General features: G+C 39.2%; 1 protein-coding gene and 1 long non-coding RNA gene across 4 annotated transcripts in view; one reads left to right on the forward strand and one right to left on the reverse strand.

The window, feature by feature from the left end:
* Positions 1–10671: 10671 nt before the first annotated feature.
* Positions 10672–13600, reverse strand: LOC140344081 (uncharacterized). Its single transcript, XR_011923482.1, has 3 exons — positions 13488–13600; positions 11524–11691; positions 10672–11438 (listed from the first exon to the last, which is right to left on the reverse strand). It is a non-coding gene; the product is annotated as an uncharacterized lncRNA (long non-coding RNA).
* Positions 13554–24600, forward strand: part of LOC140344080 (phosphatidylinositol-3,5-bisphosphate 3-phosphatase MTMR8-like) — a 43486-nt gene continuing 32439 nt past the window's right edge. For all 3 annotated transcript variants that reach the window (XM_072431000.1, XM_072431002.1, XM_072431001.1), the window contains exons 1-4: positions 13554–13663; positions 16675–16797; positions 17442–17604; positions 23455–23612. In XM_072431000.1, the coding sequence (XP_072287101.1) occupies positions 13640–13663; positions 16675–16797; positions 17442–17604; positions 23455–23612 (468 nt within the window). In that variant the 5' untranslated portion in view covers positions 13554–13639. The remainder of the gene's footprint in view (positions 13664–16674; positions 16798–17441; positions 17605–23454; positions 23613–24600) is intronic.

Below are 24600 nucleotides of genomic sequence, written 5' to 3' on the forward strand. Positions count from 1 at the left end.
GGTAGGTGTATCATTTTTGGTCTCAAATATCCAGAAAATATCCGAATTTGGGGTTTTTGAAGGGTCTTTTAAGGGCTGCAAGAGCTCTTGCAGCGCTTTACTAGTTGTATGTGTTGTTGGAGAGAGTTTCTCTATCCAACAACACATTGTACAGCACTGCAGGAGCAATTGCTGTTGCCGCGGTGTGCTACTACTATGTATTCTTTGATAGAGTTTCTCTATCCAAGAATACAGGGCACTACAGATGATGAATAGAAACAAGACCCCATCTGAAACTCTATCCAAGAAAACATAGTAGAAGCACAGTGCGGCAACAGCTACTGCTGTTGCAGCACTGTACTATGTATACTTAGATAGAGTTTCTCTATCCAAGAATACAGGGCACTACAGGTGATAAATGGGGACAAGTCACTTGTAGTGCCCGGACATTGTAGTGGAACTGCAGGGGTCTGCAGTTCAGTTTCCCACTTGATGTCACAATGGAGCTGAACTGCAGATTACCTCTGCAGTCCCACTATGATCTCAGGTCACTACAGGTGATGGATAGAGAAACTCTATTCAAGAAAACATAGTAGAAGCACAGCGCGGCAACAGCGATTTTGCAGCGCTGTACTATGTATTCTTGGATAGAGTTTCTTTACGCTCCACACCATTTCTATTTGCACCATTCATCATTCCTTTCAAAAAACACCCGAAAAGTGGGGGACCAGGCGCCATCCAAGAATGAGCGCTTAGGCTACCCAAGGAGTGTTGCTTCTACATCCCCCAGGATTAGCTTGTTACACCCCCACAGGGCTAGTTCACACATAAATAATTACCCGCCCCCACCGGCATCAGCCCGATCTGAACACAGGTGCTGTCGGCAGGACGAGAGTTTCTTGCCTACACAGGGAATCCCGGACATCACAAGATAGGTCATAGTGTGTGCGGGTCCCGCACAAGCCACCCCCACATCAACCACCATGCATGCGCTCTGTACGGAGCTCGTACTGGAACTGGACTCTTGGAAAATCAGGACATAGTCCACTGTACTTCCAGGATCATAGGAGTAGAAACTCTTGCATCTTTATGTGACAAACCAGGCCGCAAAAACCAGGAGAAAAGGTAAGTTCCCAACTATGAAGATGCAAAGAAACTGCAGGGTCAGATGTAAAAAAAAAACTGACCATATCGAACCAGAAGAGATCTTACATGGAGCTTCCAGTTAAAATTTATAGAGTCACATACAACAGACTTTTCTAGCTTTCCGAGGGCATGGCAGGGTTCCTATGTTGCCCATGAGGGCTTCTAGGAGGTTTTAGTGGTCTGGGAAAGCTGCGGTGGATAGAGCTGCTCTGCAGTGGTCTCACCTCCATTGGAAACTCTAGCCATTTATTAGTAATTTATTGCATAACGGTACTAATAACGGTACTTTACCTTCTTTTTAAAATCTCCAGATTCCTCAGGAGTTACGAGGCTCAGCCTGGTTGGCATATAACCAATTGCAGGCATACAGTCACCCGATTGCTAGGGTACCTGGATCTCCCTTGGGATTTGAGCAACTCATCTTACAAAAGGAAAGAGTGACACATGGGGTGGCATATATATATCAAATGTTATTGCACACTTTCAGACAGGGTCTGCCTCATTTTATTAGATAGTGGGGAAAAGACCTGAATATATCAATGGACCACAAACAGATAACAAAATCCTTTATTTTGACCCATAATATTTCTCGGTCTAGTAAAGATCAAGAACAGTCTTATCAAGATATTAAGTAGATGGTATAGGTGCCCAATGGAGATCCACAAATTTGATCAGACATACTCACCTAATTGTTGGATATGGTAATGCCCAGGGATCTATGATCCATATTTGGATTCTTTGACCTCCTGTTCAGTCTTCATGAAGGAAAATCTTTGATCCATATAACAGAATCACAGATTCAGATATATGCCCACACCCCACTATTACTCTCCTACATATCCTGCCTGGCCCTCTCAAATGTATTAAGAAGGATCTACTCCGCCATTTCATTACAGCTGGACAAAGAGTCATTGCCAGACAATGGGTTCCTATTTCATCTCCTTCCATGTCAGAGTGGGTTTGTGAGATTAATGACATTGAGTCCATGGAAATGTAGATTGCATGGGAAGACAGTACACCTCCTTCCTGATCTTCATGGGACATTTGGGAATATTACAAAAATTCACCAGAGATTCAACCCTTTTTGCAATAGAGCTAATTAGACTAAATCAGTAGAGGTGTGTTACGACAAATGAAAACACTGGGGAACAATTTTAAACAGAATTTTTGTTGACTTAAATTTTTAAGCTTATTTACACTAAAATAGGTATGCTGATTCTGAAAGTGCAGTTAGTTTTCTTCTATCATGTCAGGTTTTTTCTCTACAGCTTATAATATTGTGACTACTGTAGCATGGATTTGTATAGGCTTTTCATTTACACGCAAGACAGTATGGTCAGGGGTTGTGCGCTGCTCTACCTAGCGAATAGGCAAATTTTTTTCTCTACTTACACACATATTTCCTTTCTTTCAGATCATGTCTGGCTCTGCTGTTTCTCATCATAAGTGCCTAAACAACCCTGATTCATTTTGTTATATCTGTGGCAGTTTCACTATTTCCAGTCAAAGTGCGAACATCAGCACATTTGTAAAGCAAGCCTATTTGGCATATTTTAAAGTTAAACTTGGTGATCAAGATAAGTCTTGGGCCCCTCATAAGGTGTGCAAACAGTATGTCGAGGGTTTACGAATGTGGACAAAGGGAACAAGTGATAAGATGCCTAGTGGTAGTAAGTATACCTATGATTTGGCGAGAGCCAGGAGATCATTTCAGTGACTGTTACTTTTGTATAGTGAAAACTTCAGCATGTAACAAGGAAAATAAATGTAACATGGAATATCCTAGTCCACCATGGGCTATACGTCCAGTAGCTCATTCAGATGAAATCCCAGTGCTGGTTTTCGTTACACTACCCTCTCTTGAAGAACATGATTATGGTGATAAACTAGGTGACAACAATGATGAAGAGTTTAAAATTGAAGAGGACTCTGTTCGTAAGGGATTTGATCAGCATGAGTTGAGTGATTTGGCATGTGATTTGGCACTATTGAAGAAGGCTTCAGAACTCCTAGCATCAAGACTGTGTGAGAATAACTTACTTGAAAAAGGAAAGAAGGTACTTTCGACCTAAAGAAATTGCATTTCTGCAGTACATGAGAACTGACAGTGGCTTTGTGTATTGCCATAACACACCTGGTTTAATGGAGGGATTGGGAATTCCAATCTTTAACGCAACTGAATGGGGACTATTCATCAATAGCTCAAAGCGGAGCTTAAAGTGTGTCCTTCTTCAAAATGGCAATATATTTGGGTCACTCCCAATTGGCCATTCATTTTGTCTTTGTGAAGAATATGCAGAAATAAAGAGGGTCATTGAGTTGTTGCAATATCACCAACACAATTGGGTCCTGTGTTGACCTTAAAATGGTATGCTTCCTTCTTGGTCAGCAATGCGGATACATCAAGTATCCCTGTTGTCTGTGCATGTGGGACAGCAGAGCTCGCAAGAGGCATTGGGTGAAAAGGAATTGGCCTCCAAGATCTTCCCTAAAACCAGGTGATCCAAACATTCTACATGAGCCACTTGTTGATAGAAAGAATATTATATTCCGGCCTCTGCACATGAAACTGGATCTGATCTGGGATCTGCGTTAATGAACTGGGTTTTTTAAAGCTTTGCCAACTAAAGGAGACTGTTTCAAGTACTTCACTTTGGCATTTCCTAGCCTGTCATTTGAAAAAATAAAGGCCGGTGTGTTTGATGGTCCACAGATACAGAAGCTCATCAAAGATGAACATTTCATCAGGACAATGTCAGAAGTCGAAAAAAATGCTTGGTTATCATTCAAAGCCATTGTCAAGGACTTTCCTGGGAACACACAAGCAAATAATTACACAGAAATTGTCTAGAAACTCTTGTAGAGCCACAAAATGCTTGATTGTAATATGAGCATCAAGGTGCATTTTTTGCATAGCCATCTTTCTAACTTCCAGGAAAACCTTGGTGCAGTCACTTATGAGCAAGGTGAACAATGCCTCCAAGATCTGAAGGTCATGGAAGGACGGTATCAGGGTAGATGGGATGTATTGTTGGCTGACTATTGTTGTAGCATTGGGCAGGATTGTCCTAAGACTGAACGCTCCAGGAAAAGCTTTAGGTGTAAATCTTTACCTTAACCACTTACCTAATTAATTTTCAAATGCTTTACTGTAAAAAAAAAATGTCATAGAGTAACAATAAATCCTTTATATTAACAAAACTAATACTTGTGTCAAGTTAAAATAAGCCTTATATGTATCTGAATATACAATGCGGATCTCTGTTGAAATATGTTCCTTCTGTTTAAATTTGAGGCTTGTCAACAACATTCCTGCTGACCGAATCTGTACTATATACAAATTTCTTTTGTGAAGATAAATATTAGAGTGATACCGTTCTATGTTTACACTGTTTTACTTATGGCGATATGTACCCCCTATCCTTCCCCTCCCCTCTTTTCTTCTGTGCCTCCCCCATTATTTTTTGAAAAACTTTATTAAAAATTGATTACACATAAATACAGAGAAATTGGAGCAGCGTTCTGGTGGTTAGGGCGTATTAGCATTATCAAGATGAATATACTTCCACGGTTTATGAACATCTTTTTAACCCTTCCAATAAAGGTCCAAAGCTTATTTTTCATAACCTGAACCTCCAGACCATTTAGATTTGTTTGGCATAACAAATCCCCCGAATTTGCAGAACCCTGCTTATGAGATCCAAATCAGTGGGAAGCCTAGGGAGGTACCAAATATTTTCCACTATTACTTAGCAAAGCATTTGACTCGCATGCTAGACTGGTGCCGCAACCCACAGTCTAAACATTGGGTGATGCTGGAACAAACTTTTTTTGTCAACACCCCTGCGCCTTCTGCCCATTCCATTCCAAAACTTAAAACTCATCCTATTATCGATTATACATGGGAAATAGGGGTAAAGAATTTTCATAGACTACATGTATCTCCCTCCCCATCACCTCTCTTCCCTATCTTGGGCAACCCTTCCTTTTCCTCCAGGCTGGAGGATAGGGTGTTCCTGGACTTACTGTCATCAGACACCTGCAGAGTCTGTCATTTTCTCTGCTCGGAAAGATTGGTAGGGAGGTTGGAGTTGAGCGACAGTTCTGGTGACTATGGCCTGGACTTTTGGAAGTCAGTGCAACTCTCTCCTACGAACTCTCCATCCAGCAGCAGCCTTTTGCAGAACATGGACGCCTTTTAAACAAATGTGTCTGGGTGGGGGAGGGATCCGCCATGCTCTCTCAGCTGTGTACAGGCATCTACAGGCCTCACCCCCAGATTACACACTCTTGTTTTGGGAATCTTCACATTGTTCACAGAGCAAAAGGAACATATTCTATATGGACACATAAAAAGTCCATTAGTAGTAGGTTCCGGGAAATTTGCTACAAAGTGCTATCAAGAAATTACACCATATTTTTTGGAATGTGTCCGACAGATGTTGGAGATGTCAGACAGAGGTCGGATCTATTTTTTGTGAATTTGCACATTTACGTTACTTTTGGTCAACAATAAGATCCATTATTCAACAGATGTCAGATCAAACTATCCCACAAGACGCAGCTTTTTTCCTCCTGCAGCACAACTAGCTATTAGCAATTAGACACCTAATTGCAGCGGCCATATCTTATATTGCTGTATACCGGCGGAGACCCGAACCACGTACCTACGGTATGCCTTTGGTTGCAACAGGTCAATGAAACTCATCGCATGGAGGACCTTATATCCTCCTTCTGAGGAACAGGTGGGAAAGTTGCCAATACTTGGTTTTCCTGGACTCAGTTTACTACATCTGCTACCCTTTTTCAGGCCCTTTAGTTCTTAAGTGTCTGATAAGATCTCCTCTAATTTCCTGAATCTGTTGTTAAACTTCCCTAAAGGTGCGTACACACTTCCAATTTTTATCGTTCCAATCGAACGACGAACGATCGATTGGGCAAAAAATCGTTCGTAAAAAAGTAACCAACGACGCCGACGAACGAGGAAAGTCGCTGGAAACGAACGACCGGACCGACGGATCGGATTGGACGACGATCGTTGAACATCGTTCGTGTGTACGGTCGTTCGTTGATCGTCCATGTTCAGAGCATGCGTGATGAACGAACGTCCGTTCACTTTCCTGTCGTGCACATAGTTCCTCTATCGCTCAAACGATCGTATCTATTGTGTGTACAATATCTACGAACGATCGTGTCGTTAACTCTATGTGCAGGATCGGTGCTATACGATCGGTCGTATATATCGTGCATGAACGTTCGTCGTTCGTTTTCCAACGATAATAATTGGAAGTGTGTACGTAGCTTAACTTCAGTACACATAGAGATAAGTCCGCATCCCTACATTCTCCCTACCCTCAGTTGACCTGATTATTTCGGTTAGAGCTGCAATAGATTTGTAACATTACATCATCTTTATAGTCTCTCCTTGTTATTGTCTGGATTATCCCTTTTTGTATACCTCTGTATTTTGTTTTTGTTTAATCCTATATTTTATTTTTTATGCTTAATATTTCAAAAATTTTGTTTTGCACTTTTGTATTTTCTTGTTAAATCAACATTTATTTTTTTATGCTCATAATTTTCCTGTTCCCCCTTCCCCTTTTGTATAAATCCCTTAAGAAAGAAAGAATGGAAAAAAAAGCCTGCATTGGATGCAGAGTCTCCTTAAATCTGGTAATGAAAAGGGTAGGCCACAAAGGAGCCCCCTAGAAAGGATATGACCATATGATCGTGCCTGTACATCGGACAAGAAATGAGGTGAACTTGCTACAGCTTCCATTGTGGGAAACTTAAAGTTTGCAAAGAAATCAGAGTTTCTGTACAGGAAGTATACAGAAAGAGAAGGGAAATCTACCTAGGGGGACAAAGACATCAAAGATATCTATAAACTGTTTTCTATACTTCATGACTCTATCCAAAACTTAACAACATGTTTTGCCTTTACCATCACTCTAAATTAAAAAAAAAAATGTATCTTTCTTGATGCTACTTTTTGTGAATGTTCTGCTACAGCTAACAGTCTGGAAGGCAATACCAAACTCATAACGACTGGCACAGTTAAAGGTGTAGGAACAGAGGTTGCAAAGGTCATGGCCACTGCCTGGAGGCCCACTGTTATACAAAGAGCCAGAAGAGGACATCTTCTATCATTGGGTTCCTTTCCATGGCTCTGCAAAAGGTGATGCCACCTGTCAAGAGCCCAGCAAGGAAAGTGTCATGCTGCAAGGCAGGATAGTGGACCCTCTGTGTCACCAGCTCAGTAGGTAGATACATGCACAGGGCACAGTAAGCTAAGCAGCTGCCCAGTCTTCACCAGAGCCTCTAAAGGTGAGGGTGTTGCACTGCGGGCAACTGCCAGGTTGTGGCCCCCGGACACGTAGAGGCAAGTGACTGCTAACAAGCAGGAAACAAAACATAGTGCCAGAGGGAAATCCAAAAGAGTAGTCAAACAAGCCAAAGGTCAGGGCGGGCAGCAAAAAAGGATTATCTGGAAACAGGCAAAAGGTCATGACAGGCAGCAAACAGGAGTTGTCAGAAAACAAGCTGATACACAAGGTCGGTACACAATGAATCTAGAACAGGAGAAACAAACAACAGGAACCTGGAAGCAGAGCCAAAGGAACTCCTTGTTCAGGCAACAAGGGCAGGGCCTGTGATGAATGGAGCCATGTGACCTGCTGCATCCTATCCTACAACCAGAGGGGGTCCAGGAGACTAGAGGTTTGTGGTGTTCACATCTCCACCAGCAGGGGGAGCACATCTGCAAAAAAACTACCACAGAGGACAAAAACTCTTGTGGAGCAGCTGACTGGGAGTCACATGACCTGGACCAGGAAGTGTGCTGCGGAGATGATGCCTTAGCAGAGCTGGTGCTGGCAGCAGAGGAGTGAAAGGGTGGGTGGCATTAAAGGAGGCACAGATCCCCTGGACCTGCAGGGATCTGTGACAGGAAGACAGTTGCACATGATCTCTTCTACCAGCTCTGTTTACAGTAAGTGGCTGTTGAAGCTAAACTTGTGGGTGAGCTGCAGAGGGTTCCTACTAACAGAGATCTGAGGAGCTCCTATGATTGTTGGATGTAAATGGGGGTTCCTGATATGAAGTTGGATTTCTGAGGTGAACTGGGGACTCTGATGTGAGGGGGGTTCCTGATGTAAGGAGAACTCTTGATGTGAATTGAGGACATGGGGATGTAAAGTGGGAGAATCTCGTGTAAAAAGGTAAAACTCTGATGTAAAGGGGGCTCCTAATGTGCAGGAGCTTGTCCCAAATGGCAGAGGGCTCCTAGATCTGTAGCTAGAGGACTAGTGGTGCAGATTTGCAATGAACATGAGGTGCCAGGTCTTAACTCCACATTGAGGCCCAAAGGTATGAAGCTACACCAATGACACTGTGTATATTGACTAACAATTGAGGGGTAGGAGTCTACCTTTTAATCAGGTACAAGGCTTCAGATTTAGACAGGCTAATAAACTTTGCAGTTTTATTTTAAAAAAAAACTGAAGTATGCCGGATTTTTTTGAAATTTTGTAAAATTGGCTTTAAATCAACAGATAACTCATATATTTGTATCCACTATATAATTGGTCACTTTGTCAAGCATTATATGCAAAAAGATGGAAAGCTACTTGCTTTCAATGCACAAATACCATGAATTCTTAACAGATACATGCAATTGAAAAGCATGCAATCTCTCCATTTTTTTCTTTTTTGGGTGCAACATTACGATAAGAATAAATGTTGGTAATGACATCACTGTGATGCTTAGCCAATTACAGTATATTTCTTTATCAAAGCTTATGTTATATTGGGTTGTTTTTTTTGATTGATTGATTGATTGATGATGTCAATGTTTGGCTTGAGTCTGGGATTAAAGTGACTACATTTTACCAGTATGCATTAGGCTGTAAGGAGCTACTAAATCCTGCTTTGTCCTGGCAGTGCTGAATTCCTGAAACTGGCTTCTGCTCTCAGACGTGTCCCCTTCACTGGTCTATTCTATCTAAATGGATGCCTACGCCATCTGCTGTCTGAAATAGTGAATGCATCATACACATTTAAGCTGCGTACACACGTCCAATAATTATCGTTGGAAATGAACGACGAATGACCGACGAACAACCGATTGACCAAAAATCATTCTGAGATCCCAGTAGAGAACTTCATGTCCTGGAGAGATCTCCCAGTGGCAAGGTATCTCAGGGTGGCGATCAACCTCTGCTCAGGTGTAATAGACTTCCTCATGAAGGTATCTTGTTTCTGCAGAAAAGGTCCAACTGCAGAAACTAACTGCTGGAAACAGACATCTGACATACGAAGATAATTCTTGTAGTCATCTGGGAATGAGTGGCGCAGTTCCCGTTAGACACCAAATCTAAAATGCGCTCACTACATTTGTGGTGTTCTGATGCTGATCTCCCATACATTTGTCATTTTAGTTCTGGCTCTCCCTTAAGGAGTCCATTAACATGCTTGGTCTATAGATTGTTAACTTCTTTTCTCCACTTTTTCACCTTCCTCTTTTCTCAGCTTTTCTAATATACCCCTACCCCAGCCAGTCTACTTCATAGACTTGGTGTAAAATGCCTAAATATTTGTGTGCATGTATTTAAGCCCAGAGAATATTGCAGTGGGTTTAGTTGGTTTAGACGTGTCCTGTAGAAATTTGTGCCCAAGAAAACCATCTAAAACCACAGAGCAATTTAAAAACAAACATACTTAAAAACAGGTCAGGAACTGTGAAATGCAGAAATATTGTCTTTTACAGTTACTGACCAAAGGCTGCCTCCCATACAGCATATTAGGTGAGATATCTTCTGTTCTTGTCCTTCCATTCCACATCTTCAAGATTGCCACCAACAAAAGGCTCCAACTTGCCCTATTGCCCCCAAATTTCATTGCTTTAGAACAGTGTTTCACAACCAGGGTTCCTCCAGTGATTGTAAGGGATTCCTTCAGCAATGAGAAATTTCTGCCTCATCGGTTTAAGTGACACCAATGATCTGTAAAGGTGACATTCGTCCCAATGGCCAGCAATATAATAGACTTTCTTTCCGGTGACCACCATGCTAATGTACTGTAGGCTGTGGATATAGTAATTATAGCAAGAGTCCCCCAATGTTAAAAAGATAAAGAAAGGCTGCTTTATTTGTATCATACTTTAGGTCTGTTCTGCAATATGGGATTCAAAGTCAAAATTATCGCATTCATAGTCAATATAGCAATTGAGTTGTTTTAGATAAACTGTAAAGAAGGTCCCACCATTGCTTAAATAGCAGGGCTTTTATTTTTATATGTCACTCTATGATGCTATACTTAACATCTGCTGCTAATTTACTTCCCTCTCTAATCCGGCTCCTCTGTAATAGGTGCACCCAGTTGTGTTGGCAAAAATCACCAGGCTGCTCACCCTTTACTTATAGTAATGACTTGATAGTACAAGAAATAGGAAACCACACAAAGGACTATTCTATTAACAAGTTATTAACAATGATGGGACAGGAGTGAAAAAGCTTTCCAAATTGTTATCCAATGAGAAAAAAAGGCAATCAACAATGTTTGTATATTGCAGTAAATCAATTACAGTAAAAAGGCATCAAATATTTATAATAACACAATCAATATCAAATGTGTTTAGGTATAGTACAACACAATACAGAGAGACAATACATACCAATAGAATAATGGGGGCAGGCAATACATTTTTTTTAAAGATAAAAACTCCAGGGCTCTCAGACTTTTACTACAAGACTAGATTGCCAACAAAACCCCTAGCTGGTGAGTGTAAGAGGGAACATGGTCACACATTTCTAATACACCATCGTCACCGCTTTCCTAATAGGGTTAATGTTTCTTCAATACCATAAGTCAAATCCTGCAGTGTTAACGCATATTTTAAGACAGTTTCTCCCAGAAGCAGGGTCGGATTTCTCATAAGGGCAACCTAGGCCGTGGCCTAGGGTGCCATGGTAATGAGGGGTGGTATTTCTCTTGAAGTATCCTTTGCAGTGTTAATGAGGTTCAAAATTTAATGACTACCTATAACTAACAAGACGCATTGTATGTTAGTATTGTAGCTTCTGCTTTTTGGTTCAGAAATATTTGACAGGCCAGCACTGTATGATATGATAAAAGCGGAACCTAAAGCACAGTACTACAGTAAAAACAATATAAAACCATCCTATTTATTCTTGTTTCGTATGAAGACATACATATCAATATTTAAAATAAATTGGTGGGCCAGTTTCAATATAGCTCTGGATGTGTTTCGTAGACAAAGTCCACTTTCTCAGGACGTGTGGTTTTTGCTGCTACTGTAAAAGAAAACAAATCAATTCCATCGCCAAAACATGCTGCCAGTGTGGAACTAAAAATATTTTTTTTAAAATTCACACTTACCTTAGTCTTAGACTTAGTCCCACAGATCCATCTCACTGCGCATGCATGAGCATCGGCCTCTCTCCCTTTGAAAAAAAAGACTTCTGCACAGAAGAAGCAGCCAGAGCCTCCCCGGATGGGTGACGTATGTGTCCCGGAAGGCTCTGCGTTCCCATTCTGTCTTGATCGCTGAAAGTTGAGATGCAAAGTTTACTTTATATAAAGGGTTGTCTACGCCTTCATGTATAGTAAACATTTTGAGTTTAGGTCCGCTTTAAGCCAACCCCCCAATAATGTGATAGGATTTGTGTACATTTATTGTTGCCCTTGAAGCTTGATAAAATGACCCTGTCTGGTATCTTTGCATTGCTCTATGTCCCCCATGAAAGTGCCCAACTAGCCATTGCATTTTTAGACAGTAGTTTGCCTAACAGCCCTTAACAACCAGAATATTACCACGACTTGTCCCTCAATGGCTTTAAAAACTGATAGCTAATTTGGGGGTTGCAGAATTTCAAGCTGGGTTCTTCAAACCCAGCAAATGGAATCTGGGCAGATTGCTCTATAGCTATTCCTTCTGTCCCTGACAACTGGCTGTGATTGTTTTCTCACTATATGGACAGCAGCAGGTGTGACATTTCTCCAGCAGACCTCTGCACTGATTGTTCTATATTACCATCTGTCTAAGCTGTTACTCTCCCTCCTGCTGTGCATGCACATTGCTGTGACTTTGGAGCGATTGTTTAATATTAGCCTTAAATATACTCTGTACGGCTTTTTATATTCAACATCCTATCTGCAACTGGCAGGAATTTTACAGCCCGGAACCTTGCAATCCAGATGTGTCTCCATCCATTTATTATCTGTTGTAGCCTTTACACATTCCAGAGGATCTACATCTCCGGAACCTGCAACTTGTCTTAATTGTCTCGAACTTCACGCACTGTTCTCATGCTGGCACACCAGGATTAGGATGCTTGTGTTTAAAAAAAAAACATTTTCACTCCAGAGAGATTTGTATTTACAGAAGAGGGTATTTATTATGAAATATCTGAAAGGTACCAATGATTATTATTCCTAGACTAGTCCTCTAAATGTATGATATTTCAAAATAATGACATTCTAAGCATAGTGTTACTTGGCTTACTATAAAGAGCTTTATCTTTCACACTTGTATCTCTCCGGTCTAGGAATGCTTGGGATTCTTAACCTGAAACCAAAAGTATCAGATACTTTATTTGATCTTAGACAAGAATGTGGTGGCAGTGGGCATTCTTCCAATATTTAGTGGCACTTCATCCTTGACAATGTAAGCCTAGTCTGTGTGATGACACCACTAGAATGACATGTAAATGACACGTTGGGCTGATAGGTAATAGGCAAAATGAGAGTTTTTCTGCTGGAAGAGGGCTGACAATAAGAGGAGTAGGTCGGGGCATCATCTGCCCTATTCTGCAAAGATCTGCCTGCTCACAAGCTTGGAAAACGGTAGTTTCCCATTCACGCCTGTGAATTCATGCTCCGGAAATGTCTTCCTTTGTAGCTACCCCATTGTGCCATGGAGAGCTGAGACTACAAATGTAAACACCCCATCCATGATACACATTCCAAGGAATCATGGAGCATTTAGTTTTCCTATAGGCAAGAAGCTGACATTTTAGCTCTGCTGCCCTCTAGTGTTCAGGCAGAAATAGTAACACCTATCAGCAGCTCTATACAGACTGAACTCATAAATACCAAGGAGAAATATATTTCAAAATGCATGCCTTTTATCTTTGAGTATGTGCTTCCTGCTCTTTTTTAACTCTTGTGCGATTTTATATTTAAGTTCCAACTGGAATATTGACATGCCTGTATATTTCAACACCCTCACCCCTCTATAGCCATGTTATGAGCAATGTTCTACACTCCTCTCCACACAGCCCAAGCCAAGCACAATTCTGCTACTACCGAATGAACATTCACCCTTATCACGTAACGCTCACCTCAACCCACACAACGCCGCTTTGATATCGCGACTCTTGCTCGTGCTGTGACGTCAGCGGTCAGCTGACTGGAGTGGGCCGGCCGGAAGAAGAAGAAGAAGAAGGAGGAGGGCGGGCTGGTGGTGATGGTGAGCTGATCGTAGTAGATAACCATGGAGCACATCTCTACCCCAAAGGTGAGCTGTAGACATTGGTGTGACGGTGTTATCCTCATCGGTTATCTCTGTGCGACCATCCACTGCACGGGGCAAGACACGGACTGCACAGTAGCAATGACTTATACGCTGTGTGCATTGTGATTGCTTCTAGGGGTGTCTGTGCCTTGTTACATTGGGGTCACCAATGAGAGTCAGGAATCATCGCGATCATAGGAGAGGGAAGGGAATGGGGTCAACAGGTTATGGGGAAGGAATACGGTTCAGGAGTATTGGGGGGGGGGGATCAAAATTTATGGGGTGTGTAGGTGGCGGGAGGGCAGAATTCATTGGGTGTGGGGGAAAGAACTAACAGGCTGTGTATGTTAGAGGGTATCATTAATAGGGGAACATTTGGTCTGAAGAAATTGGGTTTATTAGTGATTGGCGCTATTGGCTAAGAAATAATAGGGTTAAGGTGTAATGTAAGTGTTAGGGACAGGGGGTATGTGACATCCCTAAACTCTACCAGGGCTGATCACAACAGTCAGCTTCTATTCCTAGGATTTAGCCCTAAAAATCCTGCTGTCCAATCACAGGGCTGTCAATGGTCACTTTGATGGACCTATTGATATAAAGGGATTCTCAGGTTATCCTTTGCCTCTTGTAGGACTTGTCTGTGCTTCTCAATAGCAAGAAATATCGTATTTAAATCTGTGCTTCCCTCTGTCATTTCCAGCACAGTTTCTGAACCTGATAACTTAATTAACCGTTCAGTCTCTGTGTGGTAATGGTGACTTTATAATGCACCGATTTTTCCATAATACCGTGTTTCCCCAAAAATAGGACATTTTACCTCTGAAAATCTCATTAGGGCTTATTTTCAGGGGATGTCCTATTTTTTTCACAAAACAATCTATATTTATTCATGTACAAAAATCTGTATTTACCAAAACCTGTAACCAATATTACAATGCTATAGAAAGATACCTCTGTGTTACCCATGACCTGTCAAAATCACAGATTTCTTCTGTTATATACAAGAAGTCATGAATAAGAATTGACATAAATGAGTAATGAAAAAAAAACACAGCTTCATAAGCAAAAAAGTGCAACATAACAAGAAAATGTGCTGACAATTAACACGTGACTTGCTGCTAATGAATGAAATACCAGCAAGGACCTTTTGAAAAGAGAATCCACCAACCTCTTAGTGCTAGTGTCACACCAGAGTACTGTAGGTTAATTAACCCTGCTTATTTCTTCACCCCTTGCTCCAGTGCTTTTGAAATCTCCTGCTCTCTCTCTCTCTGCTCCATCCTTCCTCTTGGTATCCCTCCGTGTACCACGTGACCACACCCTCCGAAGAAGCCAATAGGGCTTACTTTTGGGGTAGGGCTTATATTTCACCCTTGCATGATTAGCATGCTAGGGCTTACTTTCGGGGTAGGTCTTATTTTCGGGGAAACACGGTAATATACAAAGGATATGATGTGTAGAATGCAGTACTGTAGGGAACACACCTGCATTTTCTAAATAAATCAATGACCAAATATGATGTGTTTTCATTGAACTCATGTTTACGCCAAGCCTATCCAAATTCTGTAAATGTGTAGAGATAAATAGCGGTTGTTGTCCAGGCTAACTCCATATTCTGCAAATACAGGCACCTGTGGATAATAACTTGTTTCTTTGTAACTTCCCCAACAATCGTATCAGCTTTATATTCTGAAACCCCCCCTTACAGGTATTTGAGAAAAAAAAGTAGGGAGGTGTTTTGTAGTTCCACCCTAGTGTGCTGCTGCATAGATACAGTACAGCGATTAAATGTTGTCACCTTAACCACCTGAGCGTTACACTGATGTCTAGATTTCTGTACCAAAAGCGTCACAGGTTTTTATGAATAGTTTTTTAAATTGTAGACCTGTAACTTACAGAAATATGTTCGAACAGGGTTCTAGTAAAAATAATGAATATAAAAAATGTTTGAAACACACAAAAAAATACGGGCTTATCCCAAATAGCATTTTTTTTTAAGACGAAAAATTACGGGGTTAGCGGTTAGGGGGTTAAGGAAGGAGTTACCTTACTTAGTGTTATTTCAGAAGTGTTACTTCCTGAAAATTAGAAAACAAAAGCAGCAACCACATCCAAGAACTGGTAAAATCCCCTCTGGGTGATCCTGAGAAAAGTGTGGATTGTTGGCATCATGAGAGTACATTCTTGGTTTCTGCATCAACTCATAATATTTCTGTCATTGCAAAGAATTACATCTGTTGAGTCAGCATGATAACAAGGTAAAGCAAAAGGGAGCTCAGCACTAGCATTCTTCATACTTCATAGAACAGTGGGATTTGCAGGCAAGACATTTAGGGGTTACCTTTTTAAATACAAATTAGTTTTGTACTTTAATAAAGCTTATTTCTTTCTCATCCATTAAGGGACACATGAAGTCTTTGCCTTCAGGTTTTACTGCCACTTACAGAAGGATTGGACTTTGGCAAGCACACTGTAGGCCACTGCAAGTTAAGCACCTACTTCTACCAGCACACCTCAGTATTTTCCTGGTATTCTAAGAGACAAAACATCATTTTATCAGCATTAGTTTTAGGTTCCACCAGCTTGAACCTGCAGCTGTCCCTAATGCCAGATTCTGGTATATTTTCCTTCATGCAGCAGTCAGTCACTTTGTTTTGTCTTGGACATGCTGGTGTTGTTGCCCACCCTTCAGTTTACTTTTGAACATACCAGAGGTGAAGACTCCCTATGCCCCCCTAATACATGAGAAAAAAACAAGTAATTTTGTTAAACCTACCATTAAGGTACCCAGGTTTCCCTTGATGCCACTGCTATTGTCTGTGCTTGCCACATACCTTGCCATGTTGGTAGTAGAAAGGTTTATGATTTGCTAACCTACAACTTTTGTTTGCTTGTATATGCGGGGGTGTACCCCCAGATCTAAAGTGAATTCTAATATAAATTTTACATTTTTTCATGTTCTAATCCAGCAAAATGTGCTTGCTTTTAGTATGTTTCCTATGTCTTTATCCTAGGTGGAGAATGTTAAATTGTTGGACAGATACACCAACAAGAGGCCTGCGAATGGTACCTTATATCTGACTGCTACTCACCTTATTTATGTTGAACCTACTACCGGAATCCGTAATGAAACATGGGTATGTAATACTTTCTTTTGAAATGTCCTTGATTTAGTTACATCAGCCTTGATTTTATATAATTTCCTAATCTATCTGGATGTCAGATTTGTGTTAGGCTCTGCTTGAATCAAAGCTTTTCACTTCCTGTATTTCTTTACCTATGGCCAGTAGAAATTGTATTGGGGTAACATTTTACACTACCCAAAATTACTGAAGTTTACCAGTCATTCAGGCACACCAGGCAAATTTGCCACTTTGTATCCAGGCACATCAGGAAAATCAAGGATACAGAATGCATATCAAGAAAGCTTTGGGAGAGGTTTGCAGTAGCTCTTTTAAATATATATTTTTATTTGTTGTCACAATGTGATTAAAAATATAGATTTAGCAAACTCTTTAGAAACCCGAAAATTCCAAATAATTTCTTTAAATGCAGTAGCTTTACAATTGGAATCTAATTATAATGCAAAACAGGCAATCATTCAACACCATCAAAGGGGTACTACTTGTGCCATGCTTACCGGCAGTATCTGGTTCTTGTAGTACAAGCAGCTCTGATAGGATGTGGCTCTTGTGTCAGTGTTTAGTGTTGTAGATTTTTATTTAAATTGGTTGTTTCTGGAATTAACTATTTGCCTTGTACTTTCTTCCAAATTTCTTAGATTGCTCACCACCACATTGCCTCTGTAGAGAAACAGTCGCTCAGCACAACTGGTTTTCCAATAATAATTCATTGCAAAAATTTCCGAGTGGCCCATTTCGTCATCTTGCGCGAGCGGGATTGTCATGAAGTTTACACATCATTGCTCAAGCTCTCACAACCAGGTAGATTGAAATGATAAATCTTTGAAACCACTGGTTATGCTGACCAAACACTTGTTATAATGATGAAATTGGAGGATGAATATTTCTTGAATTCTTTGACCTCCCTAGCGGTATTCTAGAGTGTGACTCGGGGTAGATTTTACTTGCTAAAAGCCATACTTCCGAGTCACACTCGGGGTCGCCAAAAACATTAAAAAAAACCACTTACCTTGTTCCTTTGGCATCCCTGGCATCCTGCTCGTCCCTGCCGGTCCTCAGGACACATCCTCTTCCTCCGATCTACAGCCGACGACTGCAGAGATGTTCTCCGGGGTTTCCCGGTGATGTCGGTGCGGGCGGTAGGCGTGGCGGGAAACAAAATACAAAATAACTGTATTGAATACAATACAAAGAAATCTTTATATAATATATATGGTACTGTAAAGTTATATTTCAGGTTTTAGTATTTTTATGCACCCTTGTTTTAACAGATTTTTTATTTAATTAAATTTAATAAATATTGGACGTATTTCACATGAGTTATGCCTACGTATTAAGAGTTATAGGCCTACAATGTATAATAAATTTATATGTATTGCTTTTAAATGTAAAAATGTAAAAATTAAATGTATTGCTTTTTGCATGAAAATACAGACAGAATTAGAACGGCATGGGGGTTAACAAAGTAACAGGCATGTGTGATGATATGCTGTCACTTTCAAAATGTTACCTCAGCAGCAAATCAAGTTCAAACTTCCTTAAAAAAACAGATAGATGTACAATAAATGTTTCAATTTGATTCCTGCGGGATGATGCAAACTGCCCTGTCTATTTGTTAACTATCAGTCACATCTATTACATCCACCTTTTCAATTTATTATGAGCTAATAGTAACCAAACTTTCTGGATCCTTAGACCTAGCAATCTCAACTTACAAATTCCAGATAATACCGTAGTGTTGTGGCAAAAAAATTTCTTTGGCAAACAGTTGACAAACTTTGACAGCTTTGGTAGTAGTTCTTTTTGTAAATCTGACATGATTCCCTGGTGGGAATCAATTACTGCTGCTGAAACATTCCCTCGAGGGAATGTTTGAGAAAATGTCAGATTCGCCTTTTATAAAAAGAGCCCATAGAAAAATAAGTGCCTTCTTTAATGAAGAATTCAAACTATTGAAATTATTGCCAACAATGAGCACCAATACAGAAATATGTATGCAAACACAATTGTTTTAAACTTTGAGTAAATTGAGTTTTATTGCCATATGATTTCTCCACAGAAGTTTTGATATGTTGGTTATTTTGCATGTGTCAGATGATATACTTGGAGAAAGGAGTAGGGTGGAAACTACTAGTTAACTACTAAAATGGTATGCCTACCCCTGAGTAACATATAGAAAAATGAAGACAAAGAAAGCTGTTCTAAGTAAACCAAAAAAATCAGCTTTACATTTAGACAATTAGCATTCTTTACCAACAACTTTCATAATCTGCCAATATAAGACTTATTTTAGTGCCTTGTTGACATGATGAATAAGAAACAGACAAGTATATCATCTAGAAAAATGAAGACAAAGAAAGCTGGGGTTTGAAGACAAACTGAATGTGAAGTATTTTATAGGTAGGTTATATTATCAATCATATAACATACATATGATACAAAGAATAAAATCAATGTTGAAAACAATCATATGGTCTCCTCCCCTCAGCGAAGCTGAAAGGGGATTGTTTTGGGACCAGCGTTCTAGACATAATAAATCTCTGAACAGGAAAACTTTGCAGTCAACTGGAGTATTGTGTGTCGGCCCGAAGTGTTTCGCCTGTATTGGCTTCTTCAGGGGACTTGTGAGCAGCAAGGCGTAATTGTATATGCATTCATAATAAATTCTTAGAAATAGTTAGCAAAATAAAGTCAAATTTTTTTTTCTGGTGTTGTTTTTTCGGGCAAAATAAGAATGGGTATGTAAATAAGTTATAGTCAATTTTTTAAGGGTACTAATGGACTTGGTATTTCACAGCAGATACAGTATTATCATATAGAGCTATTGGCTGGTATTGAAAATTTGTTTTAAAAATACTAAATGCTCAACAAATAATTTATCAATTATACAGAGGAAACATCTATATAATGATTACATTTGCTACTGCAGACATAGTTAATGGTATGCATATTGTCAGATTTTAGAGGTAGTGAAAATAAAAATATTAACAGAGATAGAAATACAACATAATCATCAATTATTATGATATGATAAACTCAATATTGTGGGCTCAGTATAGAGATAATATAATAAATATAACAACATAATACTTCAAACAAATAGCACTTTAGTGTACATGCCTAATATACCTTGATATATCAAATATTGACACATAGTGACATCACGGGTTTGTATGCATAAGGTAATAGTCAAACGTATGGTAAAAGTACCTATAGTAATCATCAAAAATATGGTGATAGTACATCATTCATAAAAGAAGAAACTTTACTTACAGTTTGAGGTGTGCAGAGAAAAAAAGAGAAGAGGATTGAGGTCATTTGGATATGAACAAGATATGAATGCTTCTATTAGAAGGCTTAGGAAAGAATAAACAAAATTAGAAACTCCGTATTAAAGGTGAGCATATGGGAAACTCAAAATAAAGGTTGCTGGGCTTGATAAATGGTGAGATGTGCCTACCTTAGATAGCTGTTATGTAATGAAACAACTAACGCGTGATGGTGGTGCTATAATAGAGCATAAATGCAGCAAAAGTGATGCTGCACGTGTGGCCCTTTAAAAGGGGTTGGGAGGTGTATGGCATCCAGAAATACTTACTGTGTGCTGGAAGTCGCGCATGCACAGTAAACGGCATGGATAGACCTCCACCCCCATATGATGTCCATACTAGTGTAGGGAGCACGTGCCTGCATTGTGAGGGGAAAGGAAGCTAGTTCTGCCCTCACAGCTGCCCTTAGTGTATAGAAGACACGGCTCAAGGAAGTTACAGGGATGTGGTTAATGTAGAGTAAGGAAATGGGGGATAACAGAGGAGATGGGATTCAAGGGGTGACTATGTAAATATGGTGGTGAAATGGTAATATATTTTTTATTTAAATATGGTATGCTTACAAGTAAGCAACTTTGATGTAAGTTGTTTGACTTTCTGTATAAGGAGGTAACAGTAAGTGACACTGATGGCTACATGGGGTGGTGCAGATGATTAAAATCTATATATATCAATTTAATATTTTCCAGTGATCTTATTAGGAGATTTAGGGAAAATATGAGTAATGAAATGATGAAAAATATGAGTAAAGGAATAAAAAGTAAACTAATTGAAAGAAGAAAAAATAAAAGTGTTTTTTTTTTTTTTTTTTTAGAATAATGAAATTAGGTATGATGTACTATGATCATAGTAAACACCAAATTATGATGTGCAAGTGAAAAGACAGTAAATAATCAATAAAAATATTACAATGATAGTAATTAAGTGTATTTTTGTATGAAATATGTTAAAAAATAGAGACGTCGCAATAGGTTTGCACAAGGATCTATAATTAGGTATATACCAAGAAAGTGATGTGCCGTGTGTTCAAAAAGGATAACCAATAATAATAATAAATACATGGTATAATAATGGTAATAAGGAATCAAGGTCTCAGTAATACATAGGCTTGTGAAAAACAAGATACATATGATATAGTATAATACAAGTAGTATATTGGATTCAAGGTGCAGGTAAATTTATTAAGAACAATGTTACAATAACATTAATATATAATGGTATAATGTTCAGTTTGCAATAATTTCATGTCGTTGTTACCCCCTCTGGGGTTGGTGGGAACGTATTGGAGACCGATGAAAGATATAATTGTGGGATCAAATTTATGGAGAGTTCCAACGTAATGATCCTGCCTGAGGTTATAGAGTAGATGTGTTCGTATATTCTCTTCTTGAGTGGTCTCTGAGGTTTACCCATGTAAAATGCACCACATTTGCCCGAAATCAAATATATCACTCCTTGTGTGGTACAAATAATGTGGTGGTTTGGTCGGTGTGTGACCCTATTCAGAAGTACCATGCATAAGGATTCTTGTATCCATTGACACTGTGTGCAACAACCACATTTAAACGCGCCTTTAATGTTAGTAGATGGTGCAGTAGTGGTCAAGTGACTGTGGATCAATTGGCCCCTTAAGGAGGGGGCTCTTCTAAAAAAACAGTTGAGGTTTTTTGCCTACAAATTTAATTATAATATCTCCATACTGAGCCCACAATATTGAGTTTATCCTAATAATTGATGTTTATGGTAATGATACATTACCTCAGGCGGATATAGCTTTATATCTATCTCTATTAAAATTTTTATTTTCACCACCTCTAAAATCTGACAACACGCATACCATTAACTATGTCTGCAGTAGCAAAGATTTATTATGTCTAGAATGCTGGTCCCACAACACTCCCCTTTCAGCTTCGCTGAGGGGACGAGACTATATGATTGTTTTCAACATTGATTTTATTCTTTGTATCATATGTATGTTAAATAATTGATAATATAACCTACCTATAAAATACTTCACATTCAGTTTGTCTTCAAACCCCAGCTTTCTTTGTCTTCAATTTTCTAGATGATATACTTGTCTGTTTCTTATTCATCACGTCAACAAGGCACTAAAAAGAGACTTATATTAGCAGATTATGAAAGTTGTTGGTAAAAAATGCTAATTGTCTAAATGTAAAGCTGATTATTTTGGTTTACATAGAACACACAAGCATGCAGATATCTGTGTGACAAGTTGTATACTCGCTCCATCTTTATTCTGGGTCAGTGAATTAGAAGGTATTAAAGGCAGAGCATCAGAACACCAACCTGGCAAGCTGTATATTTTACAAGATGGTAGTTTACGTAATCTATCTCTTCATAGTGAAATGCAAAGTGCCAACCTAAACCAACCCTGCTTCAGCCTAATGACAGATCAGTCATAATTTCCTAAAGGTTATGTGAACAAAGTGGTTTACATTTGCTTTTTGGAAAAAGCTGTAGCTCACACTTTAGAGATCTTTGTTGTTCCAAGGACCACTCCTTGACTTGGTTTGTAAGATATTTAATGATTAAAGCGTAGAACATGATTACTATCAAATATTTACTTGATTTAAAACACATTTCTAGGCACAAGTGAAACTGTCAATTAAGCTTTTAGTGCTACTCAGCAAGCAGGGCACTGGTGCTAAATTAGGAAAGTTTTCTTAGTTTACCTTAATATAACTTCTAACTTTTAGCCATTTAACAAAAAGCACCATTCGGAAACATTGCCTGAAGCCCATAATGCTCCTTCTGTGTATATACATAGGGTGAATGTGCACATTTGTGACAGTGATATAAAGCCCCTTACCATCAGAACACAATCATGCAGCACTAGGATAAATAGTGTGTGTATTTCTAGGTGTCAGAATCTAATGTAAGATCAAATCTGGTGTAATGTCAAATTGATGAATAGGCAATAGAGGTGTTGTCAAAGTAAATGATAGATACCAGATCTGATAAAAGTGGCCTGGGCATAAACATTTTCACAAACTCTTCACTTAAAATGTTTAATGAAATAGTTATTTTATGGCATTATCGATTATTATTTCATAAACAATTTTGTAATGTGCCGGCTTCTCTGCCTTGTTTATTGCAACTGTGATGAAATTGCTTTCTGATTTGGACTTTGAGAAATGGGTGCAATAAAATGACCTTGTGTGCTTCACGCCTCAGCAAACAGGCGTGATTCAATGGTAAGCATTTTGTTACATCTACAGTATTCTATTTTAGTAGTCTGTACTTCTGTTGAAAAAGTAGAAGTGGGAATTGGTAGCCAAATGATATTTATCTGTTTCCTCAGTGAAATATGAAGAACTGTATGCGTTTTCCTACAATCCCAAGTCTGATCATGAAGAGCGGCTTATGGATTGGAAGTTAATTGACCTTAAAATGGAATATATGCGCATGGGAATTCCTAATGATTTTTGGACGTTTAGTGACATTAATGAAGACTTTAAGGTTTGTATTCTAACTATTTTATTAATTGAAAGGTTTTATCACTATGATGACTTTACCATACCCATGTAAGTATCCCTGGTAGGTATTACCTGTAGTGCTAAGATAACATATCCTTTGAAATCTTCACCAGTAAGCAAATGGGGAGGTTTTTGCCTAGTAGTAGAGCAAGAAATTCATAGAAAAAAACTCTTTTACTTGGATTTAGTCTCTTTTTGTAACAATGATTACATATAGTTATTTATGATACACAATTGGATTTGAGCTGTGTTTATCCTTGATGGTTGGTTGTGAGTTTGGAGGAGTTGTTGTCCCTAACCAGACTACATTTGCATTGCTTATTACCCAAATGATCATGAAATGCAATTTCTCCTGATTCTCACTACTCAGCACCTGGGTAGTAAAGACAACTTAAGATCCGCGCAGAACTTTATGGTTTTATGCAAAAATGTTTTGCATTTCCATACTGGTGGGTCATTTGCAAAGCAAATCATATACTGTAGTACTCTGCTGTTGTTACAGATACCTCCTATGTAATAATATTATTGCATGGTGTTTACAAAAGCTATTTGACTTTGTTTCTGATAAACTCCAAGATATATTCCAAGTACTATGGCATATGGCCAATATGCCTAAACAGTAAAGTCTAAGGATAGAAAGAAACTTAGTTGCCTGGCCTCTAAAGTTTACCATTTTAAAGGTATCAAATAATACATGTGTGTAGACGGGTATTTATGTGTTGCATTTTGAAGCTGACATAATTATACAGGTAGTCCTCGGGTTACATACATAAGATAGGGACTGTAAGTTTGTTCTTAAGTTGAATTTGTATGTAAGTCAGAACAGGTACCGTATTTTTCGGCGTATAAGACGCACTTTTTCTTCCCCAAAACTGGGGGGGGAAAGTGGGTGCGTCTTATACACCGAATACATGTTAAATATAATAAAAAAAAATCATACTCATCCGATCCCGCGATGCTGCGTGCTTCTT

This window comes from Pyxicephalus adspersus, chromosome Z (assembly GCF_032062135.1).
Source record: "Pyxicephalus adspersus chromosome Z, UCB_Pads_2.0, whole genome shotgun sequence".
NCBI lineage: Eukaryota > Metazoa > Chordata > Amphibia > Anura > Pyxicephalidae > Pyxicephalus > Pyxicephalus adspersus.